This window comes from Gallinula chloropus, assembly GCF_964237585.1.
Source record: "Gallinula chloropus genome assembly, chromosome: 19".
NCBI lineage: Eukaryota > Metazoa > Chordata > Aves > Gruiformes > Rallidae > Gallinula > Gallinula chloropus.
In genome coordinates, this window is record NC_140104.1 from 6,173,180 (window position 1) to 6,190,493 (window position 17,314).

Consider the following 17,314-nt stretch of genomic DNA (forward strand, 5'->3'; position numbering starts at 1 on the left):
AGTGGGACAGTTTTAAACCATCGTTGTTGTTTGCTATTTTTTAACTATGGCTTCGGCTGATTCTCAGCTTAAACTGCCAGGAGGCAAGAATGGCAGTGACCAGATAGCTCTGTATCTGCAGGGCAAGCACATCACACACTAAGGGTGTAAAGACCCCCTTCCATTACCAAACAGGCTCATCTGCATAACTAACCAACCACTGTAACCCACTCACCACCATTTCATCCGTTCATACCAGCCCCCAAACTCCTCCTCACCTTTCACAGCCAGCTATCCCAAGCTTTTCTTTCCCTTTTTTCCTCACACTTTCTGCTCCTCCTGGCCTCTGGCTGCAGAGGTAGAGTTTAGCCAGGGTTAATAAAACCCCTTTCATCATTGTATAAACCACAGTTGTCTCAGCTTCTGAGATGATATTAAAAAGCAAAAGAAAAACCAACAACACAACAAAAAAAAAATCTCCAAAACTTCTTCTCTTCTCCCTCTAAAAACTAGTGTGGGAACAGGGAAGAACCAGTTTGGGGACAGGGTTTTTATCCCTGGGGAGACTGCAGCTTGCAGGCACCAACCTCCCACTCCTACTTATGAGCTCAGCTCCTCAACAGGACACACAACATGGGGCTGCCCAGCAAAGACTGTTTGAGGACAAGGTAAGAGTTCATGAGATAAAACATGCAGGCTATTCAAAAGCTCCAAAACCTAAAGGCAAAGGACTTCTAGTGGTGAGAGGCTGAAGGCTATAAACGTTTATAGGAAATTAAGTGGGGGTTTTAACAGCAAAGGTGATCAACCACTGGAACAAACTACCAGAACAAGTGACACATTGATGTCTCCCAGACAAGAGCAGATGCCTGGCTGGGAGACACGCTTTACCCAAGCGCAAGGTGCCGAGCGTGGTATTGGAGTTAAGGGGGTGAAATCTAATGGCTTGTGATCTATTGTTTTCTGGATTAGATGCTCTGACACTCCTCCTGGGCCTTAAAACAACTGGAGTCTGCAAAGATAGCCCGAGGGGCTGAGCAGCATCAGCGCTGAGATGAGAACACAACAGCCCCCCTGCACTGACAGAGGCGCCTTCCACCTCTCCTTCATCTCATTTTCCCCCAGAAAATCTGCCCAGGTAACACTGCTAAGGGGAGCAATGACCACCCCACATCTATAATACCCCAGGGTTTCCTTTTCCTCTCCAGCCTGCAATCAGCACAGGCTCCTCCTGCCCTGCCCCAGGCTATCGGTACCAACAAAGCGAACACTGAGCATCTTTTGGTGAGCACACCCCACGCACAGGCAGTGGCCCAGGAGAGGCTTTGAACCACCAGCCACATCTGCCCAGACCGTGATGCCCACCCCAACAGTCCTTGCTGTTCAAATACAAACCCATTGGATCTCTCTATTTTTTTTTTCCTGGAAAACATAGCTCATTCCTTTCCAAGTGGAAGAACACAAGAAGGTGACGTGGGCCGAACCGATGGCACAGGGTAATGAGGTCAGTGTCAGGAGGGGAAAGGTATCACAGAGCTGAGATTAAGAGAATGTCAGAACAGCCAGAAAAAGGTATCACAGAGCTGAGATTAAGAGAACATCAGAACAGCCAGGAAATGCCACCTGCACATCTCTAGCCCCCTCCTCCCTCAATACAACATTTTGAACGTGTGTCCCTGCTCCGTTCAACTGTTTTCTCCTCCACTCCCAACTGTGGAGTGTTTGTTTGTCAGGAGTGTCCTGAGGACAGCTTTCTGAGCGTGCTTCTGTTCATTTACTCATGTCCAGTTGCCTTCACTTCATAGGCATAAATCAGACACGAAGACATTATTAGCAGCGATTCCTGGCACCCCCAGAACACTGAGCAAGCATCCTATTTAAGAAAACAATATACAATGGATTATTCATAACAGACTGAGTGCGTCACAGATGAGTAATTATAAACATGAAATATATAAATAATGACAATTTTTACAGCAGATTTAACAAAGTAACACACTACAAATAGCCTGTTGGGTGATTGTGTATTATTAATGAAATGCCAAAACATTTAGGTTTTTTTAACAGGACAATTAATTACTCCCAATAAATATGACTTATGCCAGGCCTCTTCTTTAAAGGAGGCTTTTGGACATCTGGTGAGGGTTAGTTTTTAAAAGCAATAGCTGATGGTTCCTACAGAAAGTTCCCTAGGAGCTATGAGTACTGGAGCCATCAATGTATATAAATGAGCCAGAAGGTAATTAAAGAGGCAAGGGCAACCATAACACTGGAATAATTTTCATATAAATGGAGGTGGATCATACTGTAGGATTCAAACCAAGATATGCTCCAAGCATTTCCCCACTGCAAACATTCAGGGCTGTTACTTGCCTCAGGAAAGTGTCTTCACACACCCAGCATAGCCCAGCTTTAAAGGAGGATCCACATTTAAAAAGCAGATCCCAGTTTCCTTGCTGGGAGAACATCAACTGACCCCAATGAAGACTTACCCCAACAAGAAGTTTCCAGAACCACCAGGCTGGTTATTATTAACTACTATTAAGCCAGGAAGGGATGTGGTGAGAAAGAGTTCAGAGACTGTTGTGCTCATGGCATCGATCCATGGAGAAAACTGGAATTATTATGCCTTGGGACGTGCAGGACTTGGAGCACTACTGCAGGAGGTGTCAGGGTATCCACCAAATGCTGCACCGTCCACCCAGAGCAGCTGTTTAACAACAACCATGATACTATTCAGCTGTTTACAGGATGAGGATGTAAGTAGATCCCAAACCTGGAATGACCTCTATGTATGCATGGCAGCCATGCCATGGACCTCCTCCCAGGGGTAAGCCCTGGGGTGCTGCAAAGCACTGAAGCACTCCCTGGACTCGGCAGGATCTGAGTATGTGCTGGAGTGCCTCCTCAAGACAACAGCTCAGAAGAAACCAGATCCTATCAGAGAGAGCTTGAGAAAGTCTGCACTTCTCTCTTTGTGAGCTACTGGTCTTTGCATGATTATAGTAAAGCTGTTCCAAGAAACCAAAATGATTGTTTCCTGCTGGAGCACAGAGTATTTAGCTCTTGGGGTGGCACAAATTACAGCATCCTTATTTTTATTTCAGTATTTATTTGAAGGAAATGTACAACAGAAATCTGATGCTGGCTGCATTTTAAACCCACGAGCGCTCTGTAAACAAGCTAGACCCAGAGAGATTTGCATGCTTCGCCTTGAAACATAAGAAGAACCAGTGAGACTGAATAATTGAAAACAGTTATGGAGTCTTCATTTTCCTGTTTTTCCTGGGACTTGCTCTCAGGCTGGCTGTTCCTAACCTTAATACCTGGCAGGGCTGATCAACTATTTGGAATCCCATTTGCATAATAGTTGATGTGCCATAGCTCTCCGGGGGTGAGGGGGAAGGGGGGAATCACTGCTCTGGCAGAGGTCACTGATGTCCAAAAAAAGAAATAGTGTAGAGAGGGCATTTTTCTTAAACTGCAGTTTTTCAAAGGGGTCAGAGCTGAGTCTCTAGGATCAAGGATGGATACATAAATTTATCCCAAGGACCACATTACTGTGACATCTTTGGTAGCCTCTAGACATGTCCTCAAGACCCTTTGAAGACCTTGCCAATTAGCAGCACAAATATATCTGGGTCTTCCAAAACATGCCCATGGGGCACGCTTCCCTGGGCTGGGGAGACTGTGGCGGTCACGGGAGGCAATGGCAAAACTCCAGTTACCTGCACTGGGCCAGGTTGCAAGCATCAGCAGTGCTCATCCAAGCCAAGGGGCTATTTACTTAGCTGTTTGCCTAAGGCTTTGCAGGATTGGGTAACCCTTCAAACTGATGGCCTTATCTATGCAAACAGCTATGGTCCTGCAAACAGAGGAGAAGGAAGGAAACCTCATTAGAGTGGATCAATCCCAGCGCAGGCAGAAGCTCACACAACTCATTAACTTCGGCGAGGCTCTGCCCTACTGACCTCTCTGCTGAGTCGGGCCCCTGGCAGGCAGCGAGTACAAGCGCAAAGAGAATTTAGGTTAGGGAGGAATTAAGGCAGTTGGAATTTGTGCAGGGTACCAGTGGCAGCCATTCCCTCCACTCCACGAGCCCCCTCGGGCTCGCTCACGTTCTTGTTCAACGTGCCAGCATGAAGGGAAACAGGATCCCAAGGAAACTCTCTGCCTGCAGACGCGCTCTCTGTGCGCACGTGGCCACCGTGCTGTCACCTGTGTCACCCCCCAGAAGCACAAGGTTGGAAAAGACCTTTAAGACCATCGAGTCCAACCGTTCCTGTCCTCTGCTAAACCAAATGCCCTGTTTAAATGGCAAAGGGGACAGATTTTGACCCTTGCTGCATTTATAAATAGCCAAAACGAATGACACCATGGGGAAGAACTACAATGGACACGTGTGAAGGCCATGGAAACACAAGGGAAACGGATGGCTCAGAGAACCCCACACCAGCACCTCCGACAAGCTCTCCCCAGCACTGCTGGGCATCAATTCACTGCTGGGGGTGCAGCCGTTGTGCCTTGGCACCCCACTTTGCAATGCCTGCCCCCCCAGAGGTACTCATGGAAGCTGTTGGGATGCCAGCACAGAGAGATACGGCTACAGGCAAGAAACAGCGTGGATCCAAAACCTCCATCCAGGCTAAAGGGCTTGATAATGTATGGAAAAGGGAGGTATGTGCTGCTTGAAAGCTTCAGCTTTGAACAGACTCAATGACAGCATGCAGTGCAGATGTTTAAGGTTTTCTTTTCTCCTGGTGTAAGAATGTATATATAGTTATGCCTCCACAGGCAGATACGGAGTTCAAGCAAGGAGAAGGCAGTTCCAGAACCACACACTGGATTTCCTATACGTTTCCCATGTCTTGCCCACCGACTTCAGGTTCAGCAGACTAAATCTGTGCTGTGGCTTTAATTGCCACTGCTTAATGTCTTTATTCTGAGAAACATTTTCACGTTTTAGAGCTTTTATCAAAGTAGACTGCATTTAATCAAAAGCAGACCTATAAAGCAGTTCCTTTCTATCACCCTCTTTCCACGATAGCCCGAGTACTATTGCATAATACCCAGTATTTACTGTAGTTCCTTGCTTACACTTTTAACACTAACCACATTCACAGGTTAAAAACACAATTAAAGACTACCCAGCCTCGCAGACCTTCTCCAGACGTACCAGTTCCCCCAGTCAGGAGCTGAGCTGATACAACTTCAGCTTCAGACTGCATAAAACTGAATAAAACGGACTGGGTATTGTTTACAGGACTCATAAAAAACATTCTGATTTACCTTAGCAATCCACCTGGCTAAAATGAATGCTCTCAAACCCATTCCACACTCCCAGCGTATTCCGAAAAGGCTCTGCCTGTTCCATTTTACATCTCCTAACAGATCGCCTGCCATATTTCATGCTGAATCAATAAAGTTATATGTGCACAAATCGACTAAAAATGATGTTTACTGGTATTCCTAATGCAAGTAGTTTCTCCACGAGTATTTTCTTCAGTTTACAATAACTCTGGAAGATAAACATGCATAGTGCTATCATCTCACTCCTGGTCAAGCAATGATTTTTGCTTAGAAATCAGGTCATTTAAAGGCAAATAAAATGAGAGGGCTTGCATTGCGTGGTAATTTACAGAGAGAGGTTTGCTGGAGGCTGTGGGAGATGCATGGGACCAGCCATTTAAATGTATCAAGACTGGGCTGGGAATTAGGCTGTCGAAGGAAAGCCTGGACAAGTGGCCACGGAAACATCATATTTATATCTATCTCCACATATCATGACATGGTAGGAATCAGCTGCATCAGCATAACCCCCAAGCACATTATGACTGGACAAAAACTGTATGATAATGAAGTCAAGAGAGTGAGTACAGAGGTACGACCCTGTCTCCTCAGGCAGATGACAGGAAAAGAAGGAGGTTTTGTTAAAATTAGCATCTGCACAGACTATTTACCTTTACACATGTTTGTGGGATTATTTTTCTGTCCTTTTGCTCGACAACTTTTGCCCTGGGATTGGAATGCAGGGGGATGATTGGGAAGTGCTTTTTATTCACAGATGAAATCCATCAGCTTGCAGGATCGGGCCCCAGCCTGCTCCTACCCCACAGAGAATCTCAAGGAAGATGCTGTGAGAGGCAGATTCACAGTGTGCACAGGACCAGGAGCCGTCTCCTGCGGGATGTGCTTCTCCCAGAGAGACCCCTGCGGTCCTTATGCTACCTGGAAGTTTCACCCAGTGCTGGGTTTGGCCCTGGTCCACCACCCTCCCCATCCCTCACCACCCAGAGATATGCAACCAGCTTCGAGGGAGCCAAGGCAGAGTATTTATCTACAGGTGCAGTGCGGAGAGGATTTATCTACAGGTACAGCCCCTACTCTGAGGAAACAGATAAACATCCACAAAGACACTGAAAACTGAGAAGATGAAGCTTCCCCCATCAAACCCTTCCCAGAAATAAACGGTCACGCTGCCACACACACATGCCAGTGAGGAAAGGATGCTCGCAAAGACCCCCCTCTCTCCCCAGAAGCAGCCAGCTGGAATATTCCTTGTTAAAAAAATGCCATTAGGAGCTCTTACCTGGTGAAATTTGTATTCCCGGCTACCGGCACACCTACAGCACCAGGCTGTCATAGGGCATCACGCGAGGGTGCAACAGCAGATTGTTGCAGGTCATGGAAGTTTACAGCCAGAAGGAAAATAAACCCCCATAAACAAAACACCAAAAATCCCCCAAAAGCCACAACATGACCGAAACGATATCCCTGCAACGGCTGTCTCATTACAAACAAGATGAGATGAAGGAGGGGTTTTTACTTGCTCTGAGGCATCATATGGAGCTTAATCACAGGCAGTTACGTATATGGTGCTTTTGGCCTTCAATCAAGTGTGTCATTTCGGTGGTAGCTGCCTACGTGATGTAAGCAACCTGGGTGATCCAGTCCTTTGCCAACCACGGCCTTATGCAGCTATTTTACAGCTGAACAACGGGGAAATCTGCTTTCCCAGGCAATGAGGAGATCCTCTTGTAGTCCAGCAAGCACATCAAGTGAGACAGGGACACGCACCTCTCCTCCAGTGGAGTTACAGGCACCCACAGCCCAGCCAGACCTCAGCAAGCCATTCCCACAGCCGCTCGTGTCCTGCTACCATTTCCTGATGGAGACCATCTGTATCCCAACAACTTTCCACACGCTCCAAAAGCCACCCAGAGCCGAGACAAGCTTGCAAGAGGGGCCTTGTGAATTGGTGCAACACAACACGGCGCGTATGAAGGGGGGATGCAGCTGCTGCATGGAAAACAGTAAAACTTGGTGGGTGGAAAAGGTCTGAGCTGCTGGTGAGTAACAGGAGAGAGAAACAGCTCACACTCAGGACACCAGCAAGGCACGGCAGCTCAGCCTTCCTTAATGCATTCCTTTTGCTGTTCAAGTGGGTAAATCAGGAGGTAATCACTGCAAATCATGTATTAAATCTGATGATTGAAATTATATCTGAAATAAAGCGAGGTTGGGCTGAATACATTAAAGCAGTTACTAGGCATCTGGGCGACAGGCAGGACTCTCTTTGGGAGTCTTTTGGTTGCCGGCAGCAGCATCAGTAGGTGTCAGGGCCAAATTCCTCTGTCGTGTACGTTTGTTGATTTTGACAGATTCATTAGGACCCGTCTATTCAAACAGATGGCGGATGCTCCCTCTGCTCTGGGATCTTCATTCTTATCTAACTCCACAAGAGCAAGACACCGCATAGATACCGAACGCTTATTACATCATCCACGGTATGAATAAGAAGAGGGCCCAGAAATTAAGAAAAAGGGCTCTCTGGGCAACAAAAGTGATGTTACACCTCTCCATGGCAACTTGCGTGGCCCTCTCCACAAACACGCGTGTGTGTGCCCACAACTGCACACAGCCAAAGGCGGGGGGGGACACAACACGACCAGCCTTGAACAAACCACACACGCACGAGGGGACAGGGTACCGAGTGCTTCCACGAGTCAGCGTGGGGACAGCCGGAGGGAATGAGCATCCACACCCGAAGACTACCTCGCCCCCACACAGCCATCCCCGGACCCCGCTGCATCCCGCGGGGGGACCGCTCCGCCGCTGCCGCCCCGTCTAAGCAACCGGCCGGGCTGGAAGAGCCCCAGCTCCGGCCAACAGGTCGGTTCCCCGTGGAGAACCGGTTACCCCCCGCTGGGGCTGGGGGGAGTTATTTGCAGGGGGTGTTTGCCGCGGGCAGCCGGCTCCTTACGAAAACCACCCCCCCCACCACCACCCACCCTCCCCGAGTGGGGGGCAAGCGGTGCTCCCCATCCTTCTTCGGGGTCTCAGCCCCGCCTCCACTCACCTCTCCACCAGCCGGCTCCTCCGCCACAGGTTTGCTGGGCTCCTCTTCCCCCCCCCCCCCCCACCCTCCCCCCACCCCCCCCCCCGTCTCCAGATCGCTCCCGGCCGAGTTATTCACAGGAGGATGGAGGGAGGAGGCAGAACGAGATCTGGGTGGCGAGGATGGCGGGGAGGGGGGGGAAAGACAATAATTAAAAAATAAAAAGAAGATAAAATAAATACAATTACCGAAAGCACGGAACGAAATAAAAATAGCTACTGCTGAATAACCACGGCGAAGTGCGGGGAGGCGCGGCAGCGCGCTGCGGCTCAGCGCCCCATGGCCCCGCGCAGCGCCGAGCCCCGCCGCGCCGCGCTCCCCCCCGGCAGCCCCCGGCCAGGGCGGCGGCGCAGCGCCCGCCCGGGGAACACCCTCCGCCGCGGCCCACCTTGCGGCAGGCCCCCGCTAACCCCTTCCTCGCCGGCAGCTCGGTGCGAGCCACCCCCTCGCTTCCCACTCCGTGTCACATCCCCCCGCCCCACACACACACACACGCACACGCCAACCCCCGAGGGCTGCTGCGCGCAGGGGAGAGGAGCCAGCCGCCGGCTGCTCCATCCTTTGTCAGCTCCCACCGCCCGGCTTTCCTCCTTCCACGGCCCCCAAAGGAATCAATGATGTGGGGCTGAGCCCCTTAGAAAGTTGAGGCCCCGCAAGCACTGCGGGTCTCAGAGGGATTTGGGGGGAGTGGAGGGAGGGAGGAGGGGGGGGGGAGTGTTTGTCTGCCGGTCCCTTTTTTTTTTAGGAACAGCAATGGAGGAGAAGAACCCGCGTCTGCACGTGTCTCGGGTGCAGCCCCAGGGTCCCAGCCTGCCCGGCCCCCCTGTTTGATGTCGAGGGGCAGCTGAGCAAGGCAGGTAACTACGTATCACTGATGCCTGCAGCTCCGGCGGGTCCTGACTTCTCCAGTGGCAGAGGAAGCTCTTGAAGGACTGCACCTCTCCCAGCTTGCTGAGCATCACCTCAGGCTTCTCAGGTGAGCTCAAACTCCCACCACAGATCAGCCAGGTGATACCTCTCCTTACTGCAGCCCATACCAGTGGGTTGCTGGAGCTCACTGGAACTTGCTTGTCTAGCCACTTCCCTTCCTGAGTGCACCAGAGGCTCATGCTCTTTGCATCTCTGTCCCCATTGAAAAAGCCAGACCTGGGGAAAGCTGGACCAGGGTACTTCCAGTGAGGCTAAACTCTAAAGACAACTTAGGGTAAACACGTGAAGTGATGTTTTAATGGTGAAATTGGTTGGCTGCTGAAGAGTCTCGAATGGGAACCCCACACTCCACACATGTAAACTAAAACTGCCTTGGTCAGATCCAGGAAACAGGCTGGAGAGGCACCCAGCACCTACAGCAACACTCCCACAGTCATGTGAGCATTGAACAAAGCCTTCAGAACAAGCGTCACATATGGCTCAAAGGTGTTTTGTTCACATCCTGCCTGGGTTGTACTCCTCTGATGTGAACTCCTTCCCCTCTCCTTCCTTTCAGCCTCATGGCTCATGCCATTTCCAATGCTGGGGTTTTACCCTCAGAAGGAACACAAACACCAGCTCAGGGACCACGTGCAGAGGGATTTTGGCTTTCTCTGCTCCCTATGCAGACCAGAAACCCCATCTCCATCCATATCAAACCATTCCTGTTACACTGGCTGAGCGTTTCTGCCCAAACAAGGGATGGTTGGGAGCCAACCAATTTCAGCATCCTTCCACCCCTCACCCAGCACCTGCATGCTGCCTGCTCGCCAGGTGCTGAGCCTGGATGGAGATGTAGGAATTTAGCCATGGTCCAGGACCCTTATAAACCACAAAGGCTGTGCAGGCCTGCCTATATCCTGCAACTTTACCATTTTCTATTAAGTTACTGGCACTTCTATGTCCACTGAGAAGATATTCCCAACACCAGCAACATGGTCCTCAGCACCATCAGTGGAAGCTGAATGGTGGCACCAAACACTGTGTAGCAGGATGAGCCTCCCATCAATCTCTTCATGTCCTTCTGCTTCTAATTTATTTTTCCCTTGGTTAACAAGGGAACTTTCACCTGCGACCTCCTCAGCTTCAGCTGGGCCACTGATGCGAGACAAGTGGGGGCAAAGCCCATTGTTTGCAGAACATTATTCCCTGCCTTTAGCTAATTTCCTTTCCTTCAGCTCTGGAAGACATTAGCCAAAAAGGTTCCAACCTTCATGGCTGAAAACAGTAGCTGGAAAATCCATTAGGTTTATATATTTATTATTAAAAAATAAGTTAAAGGACCAAGTTCTCATTAATCCCTAAACACATCCAGAATACCTCCAAACTTCTGCCTGAGTAAGACCAGCCAGTTGCCCTTTTCCTATCTGTTAAAATGCAGAGCTGATCACGTCAAACCCTGTTTTGAAGGAGTCATCCTCAGCAGCAAGGGAGCTCGTGGGGCCGGCGGCTCCCCGCGGCTGGGGGGCGGCGATGGGAGGGCTACCTGGGAAACCAGCACCGCGCCGTTCGCGTTACGCTCCGGGAAATGATACGGTGAGAGACAATATAATACTAATGTGACAAAGCTACACAGTGGAAAAATTATGCAAGGCAGGGAAGGTTGTTGTCAGAGACCTGCCTGGCTGCCTGTTGGGGACCGGTGATGGTTGTCACTGTCAGCACTGAGCTGTCACTCTAATAACAAGTGGATTATCGCTTGATGTAATTGGCTATCAAGCTGTTGTACACCAGTCAGGCTGATTACATCTGGATACCACCCAGCTCACAGGGAGACACTCAGCAAACCCACAGCCACGTAGGCACGGCGAAGGCTCCGCTTCATTTTGGGTGAGCACACGGTAAATATGGCAGCAATAAATGTGGTGTCCAAGGGGAGGCAGGGCAAGCCAGTGTATTTCAGAAGAGGCTGGTGTCTTAAAAATATCCTATATAATTCCTAGATGTAAGGGTCCGACTTGCAGGTCCTGCAGATAAGAGAGTCCTCTACTGAAATTAAATAGCTTCGCTCGGTTAGGGATGACCCGCTGAAATTAAAACTCAGAAAGATCTATAAAGCCCATTGAAGAGGGGAGATTTGTAATTATTCCCTGCAGTTTTAGGGGAGAGGGTTTCTGTCCAGACCAGTTTTAAACATCCTGAGAAACACACACTAGGGTGCTCCCTGGGGAGGGTTCAGTAACATTTCACAGCCTAATGGATCTCACAAGCACGATAAGTTTTTCAACTTCCAGCCCACATTTTTGTGTTGCTTAATTTCATCCTATTATTTCTGATGAAACACTTTGTGGAAGGCGTACAATTGCTCCCCAGCCTGGATTTTCATGTTTTAATGATGGTTAATTATTTCAGGAGAAACTTTTTATTTTTACTTTTTATTCAATCTCCCTTTTCCACTGGATGCTTCATTCTAAAGTTTAATTAGCGCATTTCAGAACTAAGTATCTCCATTAAATCACTGCCGAGCAAGCTCCACTTGAGGATTTACGATCCTCAGGCACAGCCACTGCTGCTCGTGCCAGCTCAGGCAACTGATTTATTGATCAATGGGTGATTTGGGCCGAGTGTGAGCCAGCCAGCTACTGCAACGGGCTTGGGGACGGGCTCTCGTGCAGCCTAGCCAGGTGTTGTTGCCCTTCTCTCCCCCACCGCAGTGAGGATGAGGAGGGATGAAGATGCTGAGGGGTTGAAAAGGGCCACTTCAGGCTCCTCTGAACCCCAGGGAGAGTATTGCACATGCTAACAGCAGGCTCGGGCCACAGCAGCGCTGGCAGAGTCGCATCCCCAGCCCTACCATCTGCTTGGATCCAAGGTTTCATTTCAGCCTATTAGAGAGATTGGGGCTGGCTGCAAACATCAGACGTAGGCACAGGTTTGGCACGAGTCCATCCCCTTTCCTGCTGCCTCAGACGCCAAGATTTTGATTCAAGCTCATCTGCAAATGCTAAAAAAGCTTCAGTTTTGCAACACAGTCAACCCTATCAGAGCTCATCACCAAAGGAGACCTTCAGGGAAGGGGGAAGAAAAAAGAAAAAAGAAAGAAAAACCCCCACAAAACCCCAACAAAACCCCACCAACCAAACCTAGAACTCCTTTTAATTACATTAGCTGAACAAACGAATGCTACAGCCAAATGCGATTACCCCTACAAAAATCTGCTCGCTCCCCAGAGCCCAAACACTTGTGGCTTAGCTGGGGCCAGGAGGACACACTGCTGAGACAAACGTGCACTCACACTCTTCCCCACAAGACAGCTTGACATCCAGAGAGCTGGTGCAAGGGAGGTTCAGCTCAAGAAAAAGAAAAATAAACCCAAAAACCCCACCAGAAGAAACGCCCATGTGCAGGAGAGAAGCACCTCCTGTTCGTGCTGCTGAGCAGACTGGGTTTACTCTTCTTTTTTTCCCCCATACAGACCAGCTCTGGCACACTGAGCAATGCAAATGGAGAAGGTTTCAGCCCTTCACCACCCCACAAAAAAAGACGATGACTGCCTGCACAGGGACCACGGGGCAAACAGCCCCAAACCAAGCCCAGCAACTTCACAATGAAGTTCAGTGGGGAGGGTTTGGTGTTGGGGTTTGGGGTGGTATTTTTTGGCTTGCTTTCTTTGTTTTGTTTTGCTCTTAGAAAGATAGCCCTGTAATTTAGTGACTCATACGTTCTACATCCTTTGTTGCTTTTCATTTTCAACATCTTTAAGCTGTTTGTGGAGAAGGAGCTTATTTTTAGCCTTCCCATCAGTGAGAGACATTTTAGTTGGTTCGGAGGGGAAAAGCTCCATTGAGATGTTTGTGTCTGGGGTGTTCATAGACATATTAATGTTTATAAATATCTTAAGTATGGGACGCAGGGGGAAATGGGCAGCCCCTTTTCAGTGTCTGTGGGGACAGGACAAGGGGCAATGGCTGCAAGTTGGAGCACAGGAAGTTCCCCACCAACATGGGGAAGAACTTTTCCCCAGTGACGGTGCCAGAGCCCTGGGACAGGCTGCCCAGGGGGTGTGGAGTCTCCTTCTCTGGAGAGATTCCAGCCCCATCTGGACACCGACCTGTGCAATATGAGCTGGGGAGCTGCTTTGGCAGGGGGGTTGGACCTGATGATCTCTCGAGGTCCCTTCCAACCCCTGTGATTCTGTGATCTTGGTTGGGGTCTGAGCAGCAATTTTCAGGCTCACCAAGATGGGCTGCGCCCTGTGCTCTAAGTGGGGTCTCTCAGGGATGCTCCAAGAGGTCAGACCTGATGGAGTGAGGACAGCTGCAAGCAAAAGCAGACACAATTTGGGACACGACATACAATTGAGAGCCCCTAGGGTTGCTAATCATCTTCTCCCTCTTCATCAAACCTGCAAGTCTCAAGCCATGCCCCAGAATACACCATACCATGGAGGAGGCTTTCAGCAAGGAGAGGAAGGGGAAGAGCATCCCATGCCTGAGCAGCAACCCATTTCTCCATGCCAGGGCAAAAGCACATGAGAAATTATTTTAGACACCTTGGCGAATTCAGTTCATTTTCAAACAGTGATGTTTTTGTCAGAAAAAAAAATATTTCCCCCCCTGAAAATTGACTTTACAACACAGAAAATTTTTCTTTTTTGAGTCAGTTAATAGATTTGGGGTTGGGTTTGCTTTACAAAGCCTAACACCTCGTTTCAGTTTGCAGCTCAACATTTTTTGGGGGAGAACTTTAAAATGAAAGGAAATTTCTAAGTGGAAATTGGCTCCGCAGCCCTGTGTGTGAGGCATCTCATTAAAACAAAAGGCTAACCCTGTCTGCTATTTTTTTTTTCTTTTTTAAATTTTAATTAAGTCAATCAACAACAGAAAGGCCTCCAAATAAAAACCACACAGGCACCAAACGTCTCCAAGGCTCCAGATGTGCATTCCTCCACCTTCCGCTGGTGAGCTTGCGGCAGGCGCTGCGGTGCGCTGGCTGCCCTGGCTTACTCAAGGCACATGCCTTGCTCAGAGAGGAGCACAAGAGAGGGATGGAGGGGATGCATCATAGACTCATTAAGATTGGAAAAGACCTCCAAGATCATCTAGTCCAACATCCTGCTACTCTGCACACGAAGGACAAGAGGTGGACCCAGGCCATACCCAAAAACACACGTGGGAGCATACAGACCTGATGCTGAGCCCTCTGGGTACACCCTATGGACTCTTCACACTGCAGAGATACTTGGCTTTGACCAGCATGGGCCACCCTGGAGCAGGCAGCCAGGCAGGAGGAACCACCATCCCACAGCATCCCCCTGCGCCAGACTGCTCCACAGTGGCACACATGGGGTTCAGCCGCAGCACAGCCCCACACCAGCTGCCAAGCACAGGGACCAGCTCCCATGCCCAGAAATGACAAGGGCTCTTTGGCCAGCTCAGAGAAGCCTTTCCCAGGACACATTCATAATTTTGCTGAAAGCTGCAGTCCTAATGGATGGCTGGAAATACTCCATGGCTCACCAGCCATCACCTCCCCCAGGTCTGAGCTACTCAGTCTCCCACCATCAGATGACTCAAGAGCAGGTTTCAGTGTCCGTGGTTCATGTTTTACATTCTGTTCTTACCCTCAGGGATGCAGGACCCAAAGCAGCCCAACCACGTGCCCAGTGCAGAGAGCTCTCTGCTCTGCTGTTCCCCAGGCCACAGCTTGTATGAAGCTCAGACTCAGCCTCCGCCAGGAGACCTACCACCATCTCCCCACCAGGAACTGCCACCATCTCCCCACCAGGACCTGCCACCATCTCCCCACCACACGTTTCTGTGCAAGACACTGCACCTTCCCTCATGCTACCAGCCTTTGCCACTTCTCAGCGCCCTTTTAACGTAATGAAGCTGTTCCTCCTGCATCTAAAACCCTCCATGAGCAACAGGGAAGCCACCAGCGAGCCTCTTGACAAAGCCCAGCATGACGTGCCATCACAAGGACCAGCTGAACAAGCTCATGAAGCAGACAGAGCAAACCCATGGCAGACACCAGCCCATGAGGCTGAGCTGAGGTCTTTACAAAGACAACACTACGATGCTTTAGCTCAAACACTGATGGGCAAAACTCATTGGTCAGTGGCTGGGGAGCGGTACCTCTGAGAGGAGCTGGCTCAGGGGACAGGCTGTCTCACAGCAAGAGCAAGGCACAAGGATAAATGTGTGCAGGCTGGAGGGTGGACAGTGTCAATAGGATTAGTTTGTTCTATTATTTATCATGCCATATGCCCCAGCACTCTATCCACAAATCTGAGCCATCAGCTGTGAACACCTGTCAAGGAGTTGAGTAATTTTCCAGTTTCTGGGTAGAATAACTGGAGACAATAAGGCTGATTTAATCAGTAAGTGCTTAGCTCCAGAAAGGTAGTGGCTTAAAAGAAAATCTTGCTACAGTTTTTTAAATGAAAGCCTTTGTGCATCAGAGTTAACCCAGAAAAAAAAAACCCCAAACCTCCTTAGTAGATGTATCACAGTACAGTAGCAAGGCAGGTACTAGCCAAATGCATGGTGGAAAGGAGATAAACAAAACACTATGTCCTCCTGCTTGTCCACAGGAGACAAATTCCCCATTTAGAAAACCCAATAAAAATATAATTCTTTTCTAACAACTGCATCCAACATATATTGTTTCTCTGAGGCAAAAAAAAATATGTAAGTGACTTTGAAGTCCTCCAATGCCATCAAGAACATATTTTTTCCCAAAGTATCTCAAAAGTAGCAAAAAAAAATATGAAAAAAAATTAATGACTGCTAACAGCTGAAACAGATGGTCTGCTGTGAATCCCCACAGCCTCATGCAACTGTGAGTCAAGCCATTTTTCAAAATGGTGAAGCAAAAAAAATGAAATAAAACAAAAAAAGTCAATTTCCAAGACTACTAGGCTTCCAAAAATCCATTTGGGCTCTCCACCCAAGAGCCAACACAAAAAGAGGGCTTGGCTGCTTTAGACCCACAGGCAGCTCAGACCCAGACAGCCCCCTTGCCCTCACACCATGTGCATGTAGATGGTCCAGATCTGTTCAGCACAATCCAACAGGATGTTTCCCTGGGATGAGGTTTTACTCCAGGATTTTAACTGAGGATCCTTCACGTTCTCAAGGCACGCACCCACTGCCAGTCCCCCCAGTGCTGCCCACCCTCGGGAGCTGGCAGCATCCCTCCCACCCCAATTGCCCTCAGCAAGCAACTCCCCCCCCTCCCCACCCCACCCCATGCCAGCTCGCCCCTCACAAGGAATGGTTTGAGATGAGAAAGACACTTGCCAGGAGGGAAACTCTGGTTGCCTGCCTCTCCGCTGCGGCTCCTCCTTCTCCCCAGGAGACTCATCCCCTTGGCCACCTTCATGCTTGGGCTGCCCCTCTCCACGCTCTTCGATCAGCCCCATCAGGCAGGTGAGACAGCAGGTCCTGGGCGATGTGTGAGCTCATCATGGGGACATCAAAGACGGCAGCGTGAGTCTGGAAGGAGCGGACAGGAACTTAGCTGCACGCACAGTACCACTTTATCATTTATTTACACTCAAATCTCTCAATAATTCATGCCAGCCTTTCACTGTGGAGCAGGACAACAATGGCAGGAGCGCAGCGATGCGGGCAGTGAGTAACCACATCTGGAACAGATGTTCAGTTCTGAATAAAAGCTGGTTTCGCAGGGAATGTTAAATGCCGTGGGAATAGTGTGCTCTGGGACACAGCCCTGCTCCTGCCAGGGGGCAACAGCGGTTCACCCATGTGTTTTGTAGGGCAGAGTTAGCACAGAGGAGACAAAACAGCCAGGGCTGCCCCAGCTGCAGCCCAGCAGTTGTGAGAGCGCAGACCTGCAGGCATCTCCTCAGAGGTGCTGGGTAGATGCTGGCACAGCACCTCTGAGCATGAACACCAATCCCTGGGCAGCAACCCTGTGTCTGCTCCCAACAGCATATTAGCACAGGGTCCCTGCATGCAGTCAAGAGTGTGCCCACCTCCTCACCGAGGTATTGCTGCTGTT

The 17,314-nt window shown here is 49.7% G+C and overlaps 1 protein-coding gene across 1 annotated transcript in view; it reads right to left on the reverse strand.

Annotated features, from left to right (window-relative positions):
• CALN1 (calneuron 1) overlaps window positions 1-16,712 on the reverse strand; it is a gene marked incomplete at both ends in the record, with an annotated part of 131,051 nt that extends 114,339 nt beyond the window's left edge. Inside the window, one exon of the mRNA XM_084272914.1 lies at window positions 16,587-16,712. Within this exon, the coding sequence (XP_084129040.1) occupies window positions 16,587-16,712 (126 nt within the window). The remainder of the gene's footprint in view (window positions 1-16,586) is intronic.
• Between the last annotated feature and the right edge of the window lie 602 nt (window positions 16,713-17,314).